This window comes from Macaca nemestrina, chromosome 11 (genome assembly GCF_043159975.1).
Source record: "Macaca nemestrina isolate mMacNem1 chromosome 11, mMacNem.hap1, whole genome shotgun sequence".
NCBI classification, from domain to species: domain Eukaryota; kingdom Metazoa; phylum Chordata; class Mammalia; order Primates; family Cercopithecidae; genus Macaca; species Macaca nemestrina.
This window is the reverse complement of record NC_092135.1, coordinates 70,491,676-70,507,151: the sequence shown is the minus strand read 5'-3', so window position 1 is coordinate 70,507,151 and position 15,476 is coordinate 70,491,676. Positions and strand designations below refer to the sequence as shown.

Genomic DNA, 15,476 nt, shown 5'->3' with positions numbered 1-15,476 from the left:
GGATACAAAGATAAGCATTATACATGGATATCACTTCCTTGCATTAGCCAATTTTCAGGATTTCCACTAGTTATATGCTCACTGGGTAAGATCCTTAAAATTCAGATTTCACAAAGATTAATGGGTTTCAATTTCGAGGTCATGGACACATCCACCAAGTACCCTGGACATCAGGAATAGATCCTTCTTAAGTACTCTAAGAACCAGATTAGCAGATCTGTCTCTCCATTTGCTCTGCAACTGGTCTCAACTTTCCAGTTGGCCCTTTGGGCTGCTAAAAGCAGTTTATCTCACAACCTTTAGTCCTTTGCTACTCAAAGTGTGGCTCACAGACCAGCAGCATTAATACCACCAGGAAACTTGTTAGAAATGCAGAATCTCAGGCCCCACTCCAGACCTGCTGAACCAGAATCCACATTTTCTCAAGATGTCCAGGTGATTCGCATCAGAAGCATTGCTTACAAAGATTTAACCTTACTTTCCATTGGTTAAGCGAGTCTTTATTAAGCCAGCCCTGATCCAAGAGCAATAATCAAGTTCAGCTGTGCACCACAGCAAATGAGGCATCACCTGATGGTTCTTAATTGGTGGTGGTTTCTATTTGTTGCTTTTGTTTGTCACTGAGAGTTGGTTTTAAGATGAAAGGGATCTTCTTCTCCAAAGGAAGATTTGCCATACCAAAGCAGGAAAGGCAACAGTTTACCAAACAAAAAAACCCTAGGCCCTTTTATAAGCCTAATAATGTTTACCCAAACACAGAAACATCAGATGTTTGTTTCCTCCATGTTCCAAAATAATAGGCCAGAGTTAGAAAGGGGAATCCATAGGCAGGTAACTTTTTGTTAACACCTTGCAAATGGTGACCCTTGGACATATAACTCAACAAATTTTCCATGGCAGGCCCATGGATCCAACCCCATAGATAATTCCAGTATATCTGTCTTACATCTGCCACTATACAAGATTTATTGTAACTGGATATAATGGCTTATATAAGTGAGTTAAGCACTTTTAATTACAACCATCCCCTGCAAAAAACCTGAATTTCCTATCTCTGTTGATGTGTTCATGTTTTTCCTCCTCTAATCTGTAGAGAGGTAAATTACATAGATTTTTAGACATTAAAACATCCTCCTGTTCCTGGGATTCTCCTTTTGCTCAATACAATATTTTTATGCACTGCTACATTCAATGTGCCAATATTTCATTGGCAATTTTTCCATCTATGTTCATAAACAAGATTGGTCTATTAATATTTCATAGTCTTTGCTCAAGTGTAGTTTTGAGATTTTACTAACTTGTGAAATGGGTTGGGTAGCTTTCTCTCATTTCAAAGTTTCTGTAAGGAATTATCAGTTTTTTGATGTTTTGGTAACATTCATCTTTCAAAAATTGCCTTTTGGCGAGGTGGACTTGTGATTACTGATTTCATTTCCTTAGTGGTTGATTTAAATTGTCAAAATCTTAGATGGATCTTATACTGTTTTCCTAGAAATATATCCATTTCTTCTCCACTTACAAAATTTTTATCATAAAGTTAATGGTACTCTTATGATTATTTTAAATCTCTATTGGTAGTTATGTCCTTTAAAAAAAAAATCGAAATACTGTATATTTGGGCCTTTTCCTTTCCTGACTGGAGGTTTATCGGAAGGGTCCCTTCTGCTGCAGCCTGCAAAGCCTCCATCAAGGGACACCCACCAGCTGGCTGCTGTTTACCTACCCCAGCTAACCCAGTGGGTATTAGTCTGTCCCCACACTGCTATAAAGAACTGCCTGAGACGGGGTAATTTATAATAAAAAGAGGATTGACTCACAGTTCCGCATGGCTGGGGAAGCCTCCAGAAACTCACAATCATGGCGGAAGGCACCTCTTCACAGGGCAGCAGGAAGAATGAATGCAGGAGGAACTACCAAATACTTATAAAACCATTAGATCTCATGAGAATTCACAATCACGAGAACAGCATGGGGGAAACCACCCCCATGATCCAATTACTTTCATCTGGTCTCTCCCTTAACATGTGGAGATTATAATTCAAGATGAGATGTGTGCGGTGGGGACAGAAAGCCTAACCACTATCAGCGTGTTTGCTTGTTTACTTCTATTTTAAACTTTAAAATAAACCCGTAACTTCAGCAGTGCTGTTTTGCTACTCCTCTTAAATTCTCTCATTTTCTTGTGTATTTCATCCTTTTGCTAGTTTTGCACTGGTTACTACTCAGTTTCTTTATCGTACTGAGTCATTTTTAAGTATCATTTTGAGAATGGAGAAAAAAATGTTATTAAGTTCATTATTCCTTATGTATTTACTGAGCACACAATTGTTATAGAAGGCAAAAATAATTTAGGTAAACAGGGTAAAGCGAGTCCCCAGCAGAAAACTTTCCTTTTAACAAAAGCAGCTCAAAAACAGCTCCCTTTTTAACCTCATGCAGTTAACCCCAGTAAAACAGTGGCCCTTAATAAGCACATTCCTTTCCCTTTAGGGGCACTAAGATAAGGAAGCTAAAAGCAGACTAGGGGGGATGCCTGCAGCTGCAAGATGTTTGGGAACAGACATAGAAACTCTCCCTTCCAGATAAGCAGGACAAAGAAACACAGACTAAGAGTCTAAGAGCCTACGTGGTCAGGGACTGGGATAAGAGCTGATAAAAAGCTCTGCTCTGCACAGATAGCACACCTGGTCCCAACTAAAGCGTCCTCGGGCCCTAGGAGAATAAGACATCACCTCTTCATGAGCTCCCTCCTCGCTAGCCCATTTATAAAAACCCTGACATTTTTACTACAACTTGGCAACCTGCTCCCGACTCCTCTCTGTAACAGAGAGCTGTTCTTTCCTTTTGCCTATTAAACCGCTCCAAACTGTGTGTCTGCGACCTCCATCTCCTTGGCCGTGAGACCAAGAACCTTGGTATTTACCCCAGACGAGGCTGCTTCACAATTACAGGTGCCTACTACATACTGGGCATTATGGAGATACTGAGAGTAGAGTACAGTTTTGGACAAATAATTTCACACCATACTGTATTTTCATGCAATACTGTAACTGTAGAACTGTGTATTAAGTGTTTTCATACAGTACTATAACTGTTACATTCTGAATCCCATAATGAGAGACATCTAAGTACAAAACCATGGCAAGAATACTGTGGCTTTTTATATTTGAGTCAAACTTAAAAGTGTCCTGGCTTCATAAACTGTTTCCAAAAAAAACCTTCTCAGCATTTTTAACTTATAAGTAGATGGCAACACTTTAATCAAAACAACAAAATTTCTGATATTATCTGTGACAAATGCAGGAAGTGTACTTCCACTCTCAAAAAATACCCTGAATGAACATAACCCTCACGTGGAAGTTTATTTTACTGGGGTGAAACTACATTTTTGCTAAATAATCTCTAATTTAACAAAGTAAAAGATAGCTGTCACAATTCTCAATATAAACAACAGCTTTTCCAAGTCAACCAAAAAGAGTAGAGTTTTGCACCAAAAACTGACAATCTTGTCTTTTGCTATTAAAAACCTACGGTTAGCAATTGCTAAAGAACTGTGGAGACTTTAGAAAGAGGGGGGTGGTACATATGTTCAATTCTTTTTTCCAAACATGTCAATAGAACAGAAGGCGCAGTACTTTATGAATGCCAGAACTAAGCAAACTAGTGATTTGTTTTTTTTAACATGGAAAAAATCCTTCACACAGTATTAATTATATTATTTTTCAAGTGCATTGGGTTTGACTGTAAGAAAATTAATTATTGGGGCCAAAAATTAATCAGACATGATTAAAAGTTCCTCCAGCAAAAGTCATGTTTGCAAACTACCTAACTCAACCATGATTACCCATATGTAGATACTTCACACTTACATCACAATTAAAGACATAAACTGAAATTGGTTGGCTGTTTTTTGGCTTCCTCTGATTAGTCATTCACAGGGCAACAGTGTGACCTTAAAACTAACAGTTTCCCCAGCTCTTTACCTCTGGAGTTCTGTTATGGAACTTGTTGGCTTCAACAATGAAGGGAAATTGTGGTGCCTATATCCCATCAGTTAGAAATAGGATAGGAATTCATAGGAGTTTAGTTCTGCCATTCAGCTGATACAAGCAGAGGGTAATAATGCTGGTTAAATTAAGACTTTTTTTTTTTTTTTTTTTTTACAGTTATACTGTGGAAAGTTATTCAAATTTCAAATTTATTTACAGTGTTTGAAAAGCACACAACAGAAGATCTTCATTTATGCAACAAGTCAATCATCTGTGGTATGTATGGAAAATAAAAATCTAGGGTAAGTCAAACATACAAACTCTACCTCTTGCTTTCTCCATTAGAATATACACATTGGAAATCTAAGTTCCAAACAGTTCCTCTCTACTGAAGATAGTGAAATTTAGTGCAAGCCCCCTAACTATCAATTTTTTGGATGCTTACAAAATGTTGAGCCTTGATGGTGGAAGAGGATTCTATTTAAAAGAGATGATCATATTTTTAAAAGGCTAAATTGACTCAGTTTATTTTCAAAATAAGGGTTGATCCATGTTTTCAGTTTATTGTCGTACAGAAAACATTTTATAAAATAATAAGGTAGACTTCCACTCCAACATATTCACGTAAAAACATCACAGTGCAAGAAAGTGATCACAATTAAGCATGAAGACATCAAAAGCCCGCCAGTATTTTAACTACAGAGCAGAATATTCTTGCTGTCCCTTCCTAGAAAATGTTGGCACATTCATTAACTGCTCAGGTTACAAAAATCACTTCGTGTCCACTTCTTGTCCTTCAATATATTTTCATAACTACACTGTGTTACATTAATGCTGGTGGACAAAATAGCTCCTGTAAAATCTAAAAACCTTTCAGGTAACACAAGGATTTAAAACCAACTAGGAGAAAGCTCTCCCAGAATATTTTTGTATGTAATTTTCTGTCCATTACCACAATAACAGAGTAAAAAGATGTTTTACCTTAAGAAATAAGCTAAAGGAAAAAATTTCATTTTTCCTTTAAAACATTTCTTAGCTTTTAAATAGAGAGAAAAAGTTCTAATTTTCTTGAGGGAGGAGAATATTTCGTAAGTAAAAACATCAAATGTTGTACAAATGTTTCATTTAGGAAACAAATACTTAGATTCAAAGGATTCTAAAACATTTCATCATTATAAGAAAAGTGTAATTTAAAGCTAAAAAATTGTAATACATCAAACTAATATAAATTACTCATTAACATGTTCTATTGTATTTCACAAAATCCATAATTAAGGAATAGTGGGTTAGGTGAGACATTTTCCCCAACATTTGGTCAGATTAGCTAAGAAATTCTGGGCAAAGGATGCCTACTCTGAATCAGGATCTTGGCCTCTTAAATGAGGGCACTGGACTAACTGCCTATTCACTAACTGCCTCTAATCCACACATTTATCACAATTGTTCATCTTACATAATCCTTCCAAGGATGAAGTGTTTCAACTCGATGGATTTTCCAGACAAAGCTCTCCCGTTTAAGTGGCAAAACTCTTATTTAAACTTTAAAATTTTTACTTTAAAATGTTATGTCCACTGTATTTTCCTGCCACCTTAAAAGATGTTGAGGGGTAACTAACAACAAGTCTCTAAATGACACAGTCTCCTGGACTTGCCAGCTGATGACAGGATCTGCAGATACACCTCAGGGTCTGCTCCGACTCTGAGCAACTCTGGGCTACACTGAGTGAGAAAGACAATGATACCACCTACACTGCATCGCTTTGTTTCAAAGACCAATAGAGTTATAATATATCAAAGTGTTTGTAAAGTACAAATTACCATACGAATGCAAAGGACTGCTCTAATAAACCTAAGCAAACTTCTCCCTGATAACGAAATTTGGATAGTTTTAGAAAATATATGTTGTTTGTCAAGACTTGTGCAATAGGCCACGTGTAGTGGTTCACGCCTGTAATCCCAGCACTTTCAGACTCAGGCAGGAGGATTTCTTGAGCTCAGGAGTTCAACACTAGCCTGGGAACATACCGAGATCTCATCTCTACAAGAAATAAAAAAAATTAGCTGGGTGTGGTAATGCACAACTGTACTTCCAGCTATATAGGAGGCTGAGGTAGAAGGATTACTTGAGCCCAGAAGATTGAGGCTGCAGTGAGCCTTGATCATGCCACTGCACTCCATCCTGGGCAAAAGAGCGAGACCCTGTCTCAAAAAAAAAAAAAAAAAAAAAAAAAAAAAAGAAAAAGAGAAAGAAAAAAGACTTGAGCAATGATGGCTCTGATGCTTTGGTTACCTGGCATTTTGTTCTTCTGCTTCTAATTATGCTTCTAATTGCACCAGGTGTGGGATTCAGTTTCTGTCTTCTCGAGTCTATAAATCTGGCTTTAAATAGGTGGAAACCAAAACCTACAGATCTGTTACTTTAGTAAATGCTGTGTCATCACTACTTACTTTGAAAGAGTGGTTCCCAACCTAGGGTAGGCATCAGACTCACCTAGGAAGCATTTTTAAAAGTGAGATTTCTAGGCTCTAGTCCTAGGGATTCTGATTCAGTACATCTGGAGTAGGATGCAGAAAAACTCCCATTTTTTTCCAAAAGCTTTCTAGGTAATCTCAACAAGCAATCAGTTCAGTTTTGGAGACATATTACTTTGCCCTCAATTTCTTCTCTATTTTAGTAGCTGCTAGTATGTTTGTTTTCAGTATAAAAATTTCTCCTTGCATTAATCACAAGTACACTTAGAACAGACGGCCCATGATTTTGGCATAGATCCACAGAGAGATAGTCATTACACTTCTTTACAATAAAATTTAAAAATGATGAATTAACCTCATAGCTAAGACAATGCACATAGACGCCGAATGGTGGCTGGTTCTGTGATTACAGGGCAACTGTTTTCTGCTTTACTTGTAGTCAGTCACTGATAAACATGAAGACCATATTACTACCGAATAAAGATGGCAGAACTCCTCCAAATAACAGGAAGATGGCTAACCAGCTAATCACTATTATTTAGAAAATGTTTCTAGCAAACAAAGTATTTTTTTAAAAAAAAAAACTAGTTTCCTATAGAAACCCAAAGATTTCCACACTTCTGAAGTCTACCACAAAGCAAAAAGTTGACCAAAACTACAGTTGTTTAAAAATATGTTCAATTACTGTGAAATATAAGTGTAAAATAGGTGTGATTTCATCCTTTAGGAGGTTTAATGGGCACAAATGGAATTCAGTTTCCATTTATTCTACTCAAATAGTTTTGTGAAAACGACAAATGAAGTATTTGGTATAATATAGTTCTGAACACCATACCTTCCAAATTTAATACAAAAGCCACATTTGGATTTTCCGGATGTCCCAAGTGTGTCTAGGCACTGCGGAACGTCGTCATGTCTTTGGGTTCTCTGCTGGGGACGCACCAGTCATCAGCCTCGTGGTTGGTGTTGTAATGCTTCCAGGCAGCTTTGTTATACACTGGGAGTCTTTCTATTGAGTCTGTTGACAAAGCCTGAAAAAAAAAAAAAAAAAACCTAAGACCTATTAAGTCTGGCATTTTTTAGAATTCATTATTTGAGAAAATAGAGAATGGTAAAAAGGTTATGACAAATTAGATAACATTCTATTAATATCTTATTAATCCTTATACCACCTAACTATACTTTTAAATGGTATGTATATTTGAAACATCTTATTTATTAAATCTATGGCACTGACTGATGTGCAGGTTGACTGAGTTTGTTGCTTACAGTAGTTCCCAGCCATCCTGGAAGCTCCTGTATTGAAATTTTACACAAAACATGACCCAGATCAGAGTTGGCAAACTGAAGAAGTTGGTTAAATGTAAAAACATACAAATCGATATATGTATCTTAATATATGTACATAAAATTAATGAACTCTATTTTAATTATTTACTAGAAGAAATAGTTTTTGTTTTTTTTTTTCAGTATAGTCACTGTGCTTTAAAAAAACTCATCACAAGCCAGGCACAGCGGCTTACGCCTATAACCCCAGTGTTTTGGGAAGCTTACACAGGAAGATTGCTTGAGCCCAGGAGTTGGAGACCAGCCTGGGCAACATAGCAAGATCCTGTCTCTACACAAAATAAAAATATCAGCTAGACATGGTGGCACATGAGTGTAGTCCTAACTACTTGGGAGACTGAGAGAGGAGGATCACTTGAAGCCCAGGGGTTCAAGGCTGTAGTGAACTGTGACTGTACCACTGCACTCTGGCCTGGCAACACAGCAAGACATTGTCTCTATAAATACATAAAAATTTAAAAACTCATTATAACATTATTAATAAATATAAATCTATGTCTAAGGCATCTTGGCTTTTTTGTGAACTTTTCTTGGCCCTGGGTTTGAACCTGCATCTTCTGCAGCCTCCAATTTCAGTCACTGTGCACAAGATTGCTGCATCATGCATTATTTCATGTTTTCAATATATTATTACCATTAATTCTCCATTGTATTTCCTGAAAGTCACTGGAACCTGAGGTAAACTACATTTCTGGTTATCTTCTTCAAGTTAGGATTTTTCAGTAGTATTTCCACCCCAGGCCAAGGGCATTTCCTAAGATGCAGAACATCCTGAACCAGAAAATCTCATTCTGATAATGCTAAAGTCTTTTTTTTTTTTTTTTTGAGATGGAGTCTCGCTCTGTCGCCCAGGCTGGAGTGCAGTGGCGCAATCCCCACTCACTGCAAGCTCCGCCCCCCGGGTTCACGCCATTCTCCTGCCTCAGCCTTCCGTGTAGCTGGGACTACAGGCACCGGCCATCGCGCCTGGCTAATTTTTTGTATTTTTAGTAGAGACGGGATTTCACAGTGTGAGCCAGGATGGTCTCGATCTCCTGACCTCGTGATCCGCCCGCTTCGGCCTCCCAAAGTGCTGGGATTACAGGCGTGAGCCACCGCGCCTGGCACTAAAGTCTTTGATGTTGACAATTTTAATGATTCTCTAAGACTTCTTGTCTTCTATTTTCTCTAAGGTAGAACTAAAAACCTTTCACCTCCATATTCTCTCTAAATATTCCAGAATTTCTTGATCTATAGGCTAGATCAAGCTTGTCCAATCCATGGCCCACAGGCTGCATGCAGCCCGAGAAGGCTTTGAATGAAGCTCAACACATTTGTAAACTTTCTTAAAACATTATGAGATTTTTTTTTTTTGCAATTTTTTTTTTAACTTCATCAGCTATCGTTAGTGTATTTTATGTGTGGCCCAAAACAGTTGTTCTTCCAATATGGCCCAGGGAAGCCATAAGATTGGACACTCCTGGGCTAGATCAAAATGTTATATTTTGTCATAAAACTACTGCATTGGGCCAGGCACAGTGTCCATGCCTCTAATCCCAGCACTTTGGGAGGCCAAGGCAAGTGATCACCTGAGGTCAGGAGTTCAAGATGAGCCTGGCCAACATGGTGAAACCCCATCTTTACTAAAAATACAAACATTAGGCGCCTGTAGTCCCAGCTACTTGGGAGGCTGAGGCAGAACAGCTTGAACCCGGGAGGCGGAGGTTGCAGTAAGCCAGGATCATGCCACTGCACTCCAGCTTAGGTGACAGAGCAAGACTCTGTCCAAAAAAAAAAAAAAAAAAATTGCATTGATGTTGCCCTTTTTCCTCACAATTGACATGGTTAAAAAAACAAACAAAAAATACCATCTGGAAAGAATTTAGTCTTTTCAGATTTTTCCAATATAAATTCTTCAACATTTTCTATAAAATAGATGCCATCTAGTGGCCAAAACAAGAAACTAGAGTCACTAAATCAGGCATGAACAGTCACCAGTTAGCTGAAGAAGGGGAACGATGGAACCTAGTGTTTTTCCAACCATGTAAAAATGTATGGATCCCTCCTTAATGCATTGAACACTCCAGGCAAGCAAACTAAGTGCTTCTGTGTCCATCGGGTAAGCTATATGCTTACCAAGAGTCACTTGTGCTTGTTCCCAAATCTGTTTGTACAGTTCTGTCATTATAATTACAAAATTACATTAGCAAAGAATAAAAAAGGGAATGTTTCTTTGAAAACTAAGATGAATGTTTTGGAAAGACTCCTGAAGGAAAGTCACATAAAACTTGCTGTCAAATCAGTCAGGAGGTATCTGTAAAGGACAGCATAAAAGTCCAAAAAGAGTATGCACTTGTTTGTTTAAAGAAACTAAAATGATGCACTGTCAGTACAGCTTTTGCAAAAAAGACAATGTGACACTCCTATCTGCAGACCCATATACAAAGAAAAGGCCCTGGCAGTACATCAAAAGTTTGGTATATCAATGTTCATTCATGTGTTTTATGTTAAAATTATTCTTGTATGATATATAACTTATGATTCTCTACTTTAACCCAATTTTTTTCCTATTAATAGCCAGAGTCCTGATCACTCCAGGATACAAATCTCTTTCCCCATAGTTGAGGGGATCATCTATCAAAATTGGTGAGAACCCAGGCAAAAAACCATAATCTTTTTTCTATGTAAACAGCATGTGGTAAATTTCATTACAGTTAAGTATGGGCATCTATTCTTATCATCAAAAGAAATATTAAATCAAGAAGACTACAGCTATTACCTTAATGTAGATAACTGCATCTGTCCCGTAACCCTCTAGGGAATACAACTTCAGGTCTCCTTGGAAGTATTGTGCGTAAAGACGTGATATGGGCAATCCATAACCAAAACCAGCCTGTTTGATGAGAAAAACAAAATTCTATTCAGAGAGCCACACACTGAAATACTTCTAATTAAGATAGATGCCACTGAGGCTTTCAGAGCCTACATCTGAGAGAGGCATTATATTTAATATAATTAATATTTAAGCATTAATGATTAAGCTGAGGTTTACTCAAGTACTGTATCACCTAACTTCCCTCTGGTCATTTAAAACTCTTTATTCTTTCCATAAAATGACTTGTAGTTGGTCTGGAAAAAGCATATTGCTTTTCCTTGCTGCCTGCTTGATCGTATTGTGTTCGGAATTGGTTCCTTCCGGCGGGTTCTTGGTCTGCGGACTTCTCCAGGAGAGGGGAGAAGAGCAGCATAAGTGGCTGGCAGAGGCAGGGAAAGACCAGCAGAAAAGAGAGAGAGAAAGAGACAGAAAGTCAGAGAGAGAGAGAAAGGAAGAGAGAGACAAACAAGGAGTCAGAGAGAAAGAAAGAAAGAGACAAAGTCAAAGAGACAGAGAGGAGGAGACAGAGACAAAGAGGAAGTCAGAGAGAAAGACACAGTCAAAGAGAGAGGAAGAGACAAAGACAGAGTCAGAAAGAGACAAAGAAGTCAAAGAGAAAGAGAGATAGTAGCAAAGAAAAAACAGTATACCCTATTCCTTTACAAGCCAGGGTAAATTTAAAACCTATAATTGATAATTGAAGGTCTTCTCTGTAACCCTGTAATACTCCAATACCACCTTGTTGTCCATGTAAACAAGGGCATAGCCTGAAAGCACCGAGGCCACTGACAACCCATAGCTTTCCTATCAAAAATCCTTAACCCAGTGGGTTTCCTAACAGGGGATCTAAATCTGAAGGTCCGACCACACAAAGGAGGAACTCCCTTCAGGACAGGACGATAGATGTTTCCTCCCAGGCGATTAAGGGAAAAAGACACAATGGGTATTCAGTAAGTGATAAGGAAACTCTTGTAGAAGCAGAGTTAGGAAAATTGCCTAATATTCGGTCTGCTCAAATGTGAGCGCTTAAGGTAGTTACAGAATCAGGAAGGAGCCATCTATACCAATTTTAAGTTAATATGGACTGAACGAGATCTTATTAATAGGAAAGAATAATTGAAATCCCAAACTTACAAGGTTTCAATAAAAGTAAAGTTTGCTAAAAGCTAAGAGTGTAACATATATTATCCTAACTTCTAATCTCATGGAAATCAGACCCTATCAGTGCTCCTCAAAGCTCAAGTCCCTCAGCGCAGGGCCATACAACTAATACCCCTACTTACAGGGTTAGAAATGGCCACTGCTACAGGAACCGGAATATCCAGTTTATCTACTTCATTATCCTACTACCACAAACACTCAAAGGATTTCTCAGACAGTTTGCAAGAAATAACAAAATCTATCCTTACTCTACAATCCCAAATACTCTCTTTAGCAGCAGTGACTCTCCAAAACCACTGAGGCCTAGACCTCCTCACTGCTGAGAACGGAGGACTCCGCACCTTCTTAGGGGAAGAGTGTTGTTTTTACACTAACCAGTCAGGCATAGACCGAGATGTCACCCGGTGTTTACAGGAAAAGTATTCTGAAATCAGACAATGCCTTTCAAACTCTTATATCAACCTCTGGCATTGGGCAACATGGTTTCTCCCCTTTCTAGGTCCTGTGACAGCCATCTTGCTATTACTCACCTTCAGGCCCTGTATTTTTAACTTCCTTGTCAAATTTGTTTCCTCTAGAATCAAGGCCATCAAGCTACAGATGGTCTTACAAATGGAACCCCAAATGAGCTCAACTAACAACTTCTACCGAGGACCCCTGGACTGACCCACTGGCCCTTTCACTGACCTAAAGAGCTCCCCGCTGGAGGCCACTACACTGCAGGGCCCCTTCTTCGTCCCTGTCCAGCAGGAAGTAGCTACAGCAGTCATTGCCCAATTCCCAACAGCAGTTAGAGTGTCCTGTTTAGAGGGGGGATTGAGAGGTGAAGCTGGCTGGGCTTCTGGGTTCACTGATGGAATTACCCCATGTGCTATCACCATCCGAAAGTAGGCTGCCATGTTCCTACTACAATCCCTGTCAGGGTTGGAGGGCAGACCTGAAAGACGGGGTGAAAGTAAACCCTTCCAGCATGGGCAGTGGCAAAAAGTGGCTGGCTTGTTAAAGATTCGGAAAGATCAAAACTGAGTGAAGGATGAGAAGGAGGTCTGGAAGAGAGATGTGTGGATGTTCCTCTCTGGACTTACAGTGTAAAGCTAGCCTATCCATGCAAAGACCCACCAGAAGGTATCCACAGGGAAGAAGCCTTTAGTAACCAGGTGGACAAGAAAGCCACTCCTGTGGGCATCTGCTGGCCTTTTGCCAGCTACCCTACTGCCTGCTGACTGGCACCATCTACAAAGTGAAGTCAGCAGAAAGGAGGCTCTGCAAGAAATTAGTAATAGTCTTAGCCTTGTTAAGGACATGCAGATGTATGGGGGAGCCTGTTCAGGTCAAGCCTCCTGTTTTCTTAAAAATTCACATACATTTTATATCCTAAAATAACAAACACTTACATGGCATTTACCATGAGCCAGGCACTATAAAGAGCATTTTTACATATATCAACTCACTGAATTCTCACAATAACTCCATTTTTCTAACTGGGGAAACTTTGGCCTTCAGAGGTCAATAATTTTCCCAAGGCTGCACATCTAAGATGCAGCAGTATCAGAAATGGAATCAAAGAGTTTAGATCCAGAGTCTGGACTAGCTCACTATGCCACTCTCTACAAAAATTCTACAATATTCGTTTACTACAAAAACAGCAGCTCCTGTCTCTCCCTCTACTTTTTAGCATAAAACTAGACTTATGAAAAGATGCTCATGTTTATCATATGACACTGTCTGTCTGCCCCTGGATATATGGATGCCAACTCCTGGAAGCCATGTATCTCAACTGGAAAAGGACATTACTAGAGCAAGCATTTCAACTATACTACAGCTGTAGCCATAGAATTTGTGGTATGCATCTGGTAAAACTGAGAGGTGAAGTTGGCTGGGCTTCTGGATTGGGTGGGGACTTGGGGAACTTTTCTCTTTAGCTAAGGATTATAAATGCACCAATCAGCACTCTGTGTCTAGCTAAAGGTTTGTAAACGCACCAATCAGCACTCTGTCAAAATGAACCAATCAGCTCTCTCTAAAACAGACCAATCAGCTCTCTGTAAAATGGACCAATTAGCTCTCTGTAAAATGGACCAACCAGCAGGATGTGGGTGGGGCCAAATAAGGGAATAAAAGCAGGCCACCCAAGCCAGCAACAGCAACCCACTGGGGTCCCCTTCCACATTGTGGAAGCTTTGTTCTTTGCTCTTCACAATAAATCTTGCTGCTGCTCACTCTCCGGGTCCGCACTACCTTTATGAGCTGTAACACTCACTGCACAGGTCTGCAGCTTCACTCCTGAAGCCAGCGAGACCACGAACCCCCCAGGAGAACAAACAACTCCCGACGCACTGCCTTTATGAGCTGTAACACTCACCACGAAGGTCTGCAGTTTCACTGCTAAAGCCAGTGAGACCACGAACCCACCGGGAGGAAGAAACTCTGGACACATCTGAACATCTGAAGAAACAACCTCTGGACACACCATCTTTAAGAACTGTAACACTCACCACGAGGGTCTGCGGCTTCACTCTTAAAGTCAGTGAGACCAAGAACCCACCAATTCCGGACACAAAACTATCAGAATAAAGTCCTAGTAACTTCCTAGGAAGGGGTCTAAAATAGATCTGTCTTGTACTATATCCCATCATGTTACAGCATAATTCTACTGGAAATGTCAGAGAAGTTTCCAAGCCAAGAAGAATAGAGCTCTTCTAGAATTACAGACAAAATTTTGGCAACATACTTTCTGTGGGGGAGTTAGAACATAAAGATAAGGATGGAATCAATTCAAAAGTTGATCCTATTAAACCTGAAAATAGGTGGAACTAAGATTAATAAAAACACCATCAAAGAAATTATAATTTAAGCCCTCAGGTTGGTGATTGAACAGATCAGAATTTTAGTCTTATTTTTCAGTCTAGGATATGAGATCATTCTAATGACAAATACTTGAGAAAAAAGTAAACACTAAAAAGTAATTCAGTGTTGACCAAATACTGCTAAAACCAGTAATTTATTCCCCACATTAGAAATAATGTGGTTAACCACATTCTGAAAAAGGGTTTTACACAGGAAAACTACTGCTATGTCATGATCAAACGTTGTAACAAGAACTCCAGATCTCTGTCTCGTGCCCATTTCAGTTGAAGAAAAAAAGTGTTCTGAAGGTTGTTTAAATGTAGGGGAAAGTGTACATTTCTAAGAGCTTCTTTCTTCCTTGTGGAGTACCCTACATGACGGCTTAACTTACTTATTTGGCAGCTAGACCATGTGGAAGGCAATTGACAGAAACACACTTCACTATTTCTTGATAACATACCAGGGGCACCGCGCGGGAAGTCTCAACACGAGGTCTCGGTGCAGTTGAATACATGTAGTTGAAGAGTCTGTCAATTTTCCTCAGAGGAACACCACCTCCTCGGTCACTCATCTAAGGTAAGAAAAGGATCATGCTCTATGCCCAAGTCCTCAAAACAGCAAAACATCAACACATACTCATAGCATCACAGTTTAACTGCTGGTGGGAGAGTGCTGCGTTTTTTGTTTTGTTTTGTTTTTGAGATGGAGCCTCGCTCTGTCACCCAGGCTGGAGTGCGGTGGCACGAACTCAGCTCACTGCAACCTCTGCCTCCCAGGTTCGTGCCATTCTCCTGCCTCAGCCTCCA

The 15,476-nt window shown here is 39.3% G+C and overlaps 1 protein-coding gene across 18 annotated transcripts in view; it reads right to left on the bottom strand.

Moving 5' to 3' along the window:
- Positions 1-15,476, bottom strand: part of LOC105483232 (pyruvate dehydrogenase kinase 1) — a 70,411-nt gene that overhangs the window by 24,850 nt on the left and 30,085 nt on the right. For 10 of the 18 annotated variants that reach the window (XM_011743978.3, XM_071072953.1, XM_071072952.1 and 7 more), the window contains 3 exons: positions 15,131-15,241; positions 10,567-10,680; positions 1,818-7,492 (listed from right to left, as the gene is read on the bottom strand). In XM_011743978.3, the coding sequence (XP_011742280.2) occupies positions 7,352-7,492; positions 10,567-10,680; positions 15,131-15,241 (366 nt within the window). In that variant the 3' untranslated portion in view covers positions 1,818-7,351. The remainder of the gene's footprint in view (positions 1-1,817; positions 7,493-10,566; positions 10,681-15,130; positions 15,242-15,476) is intronic. The other 8 variants (XM_071072945.1, XM_071072947.1, XM_071072949.1 and 5 more) reach the window with 1 other exon arrangement.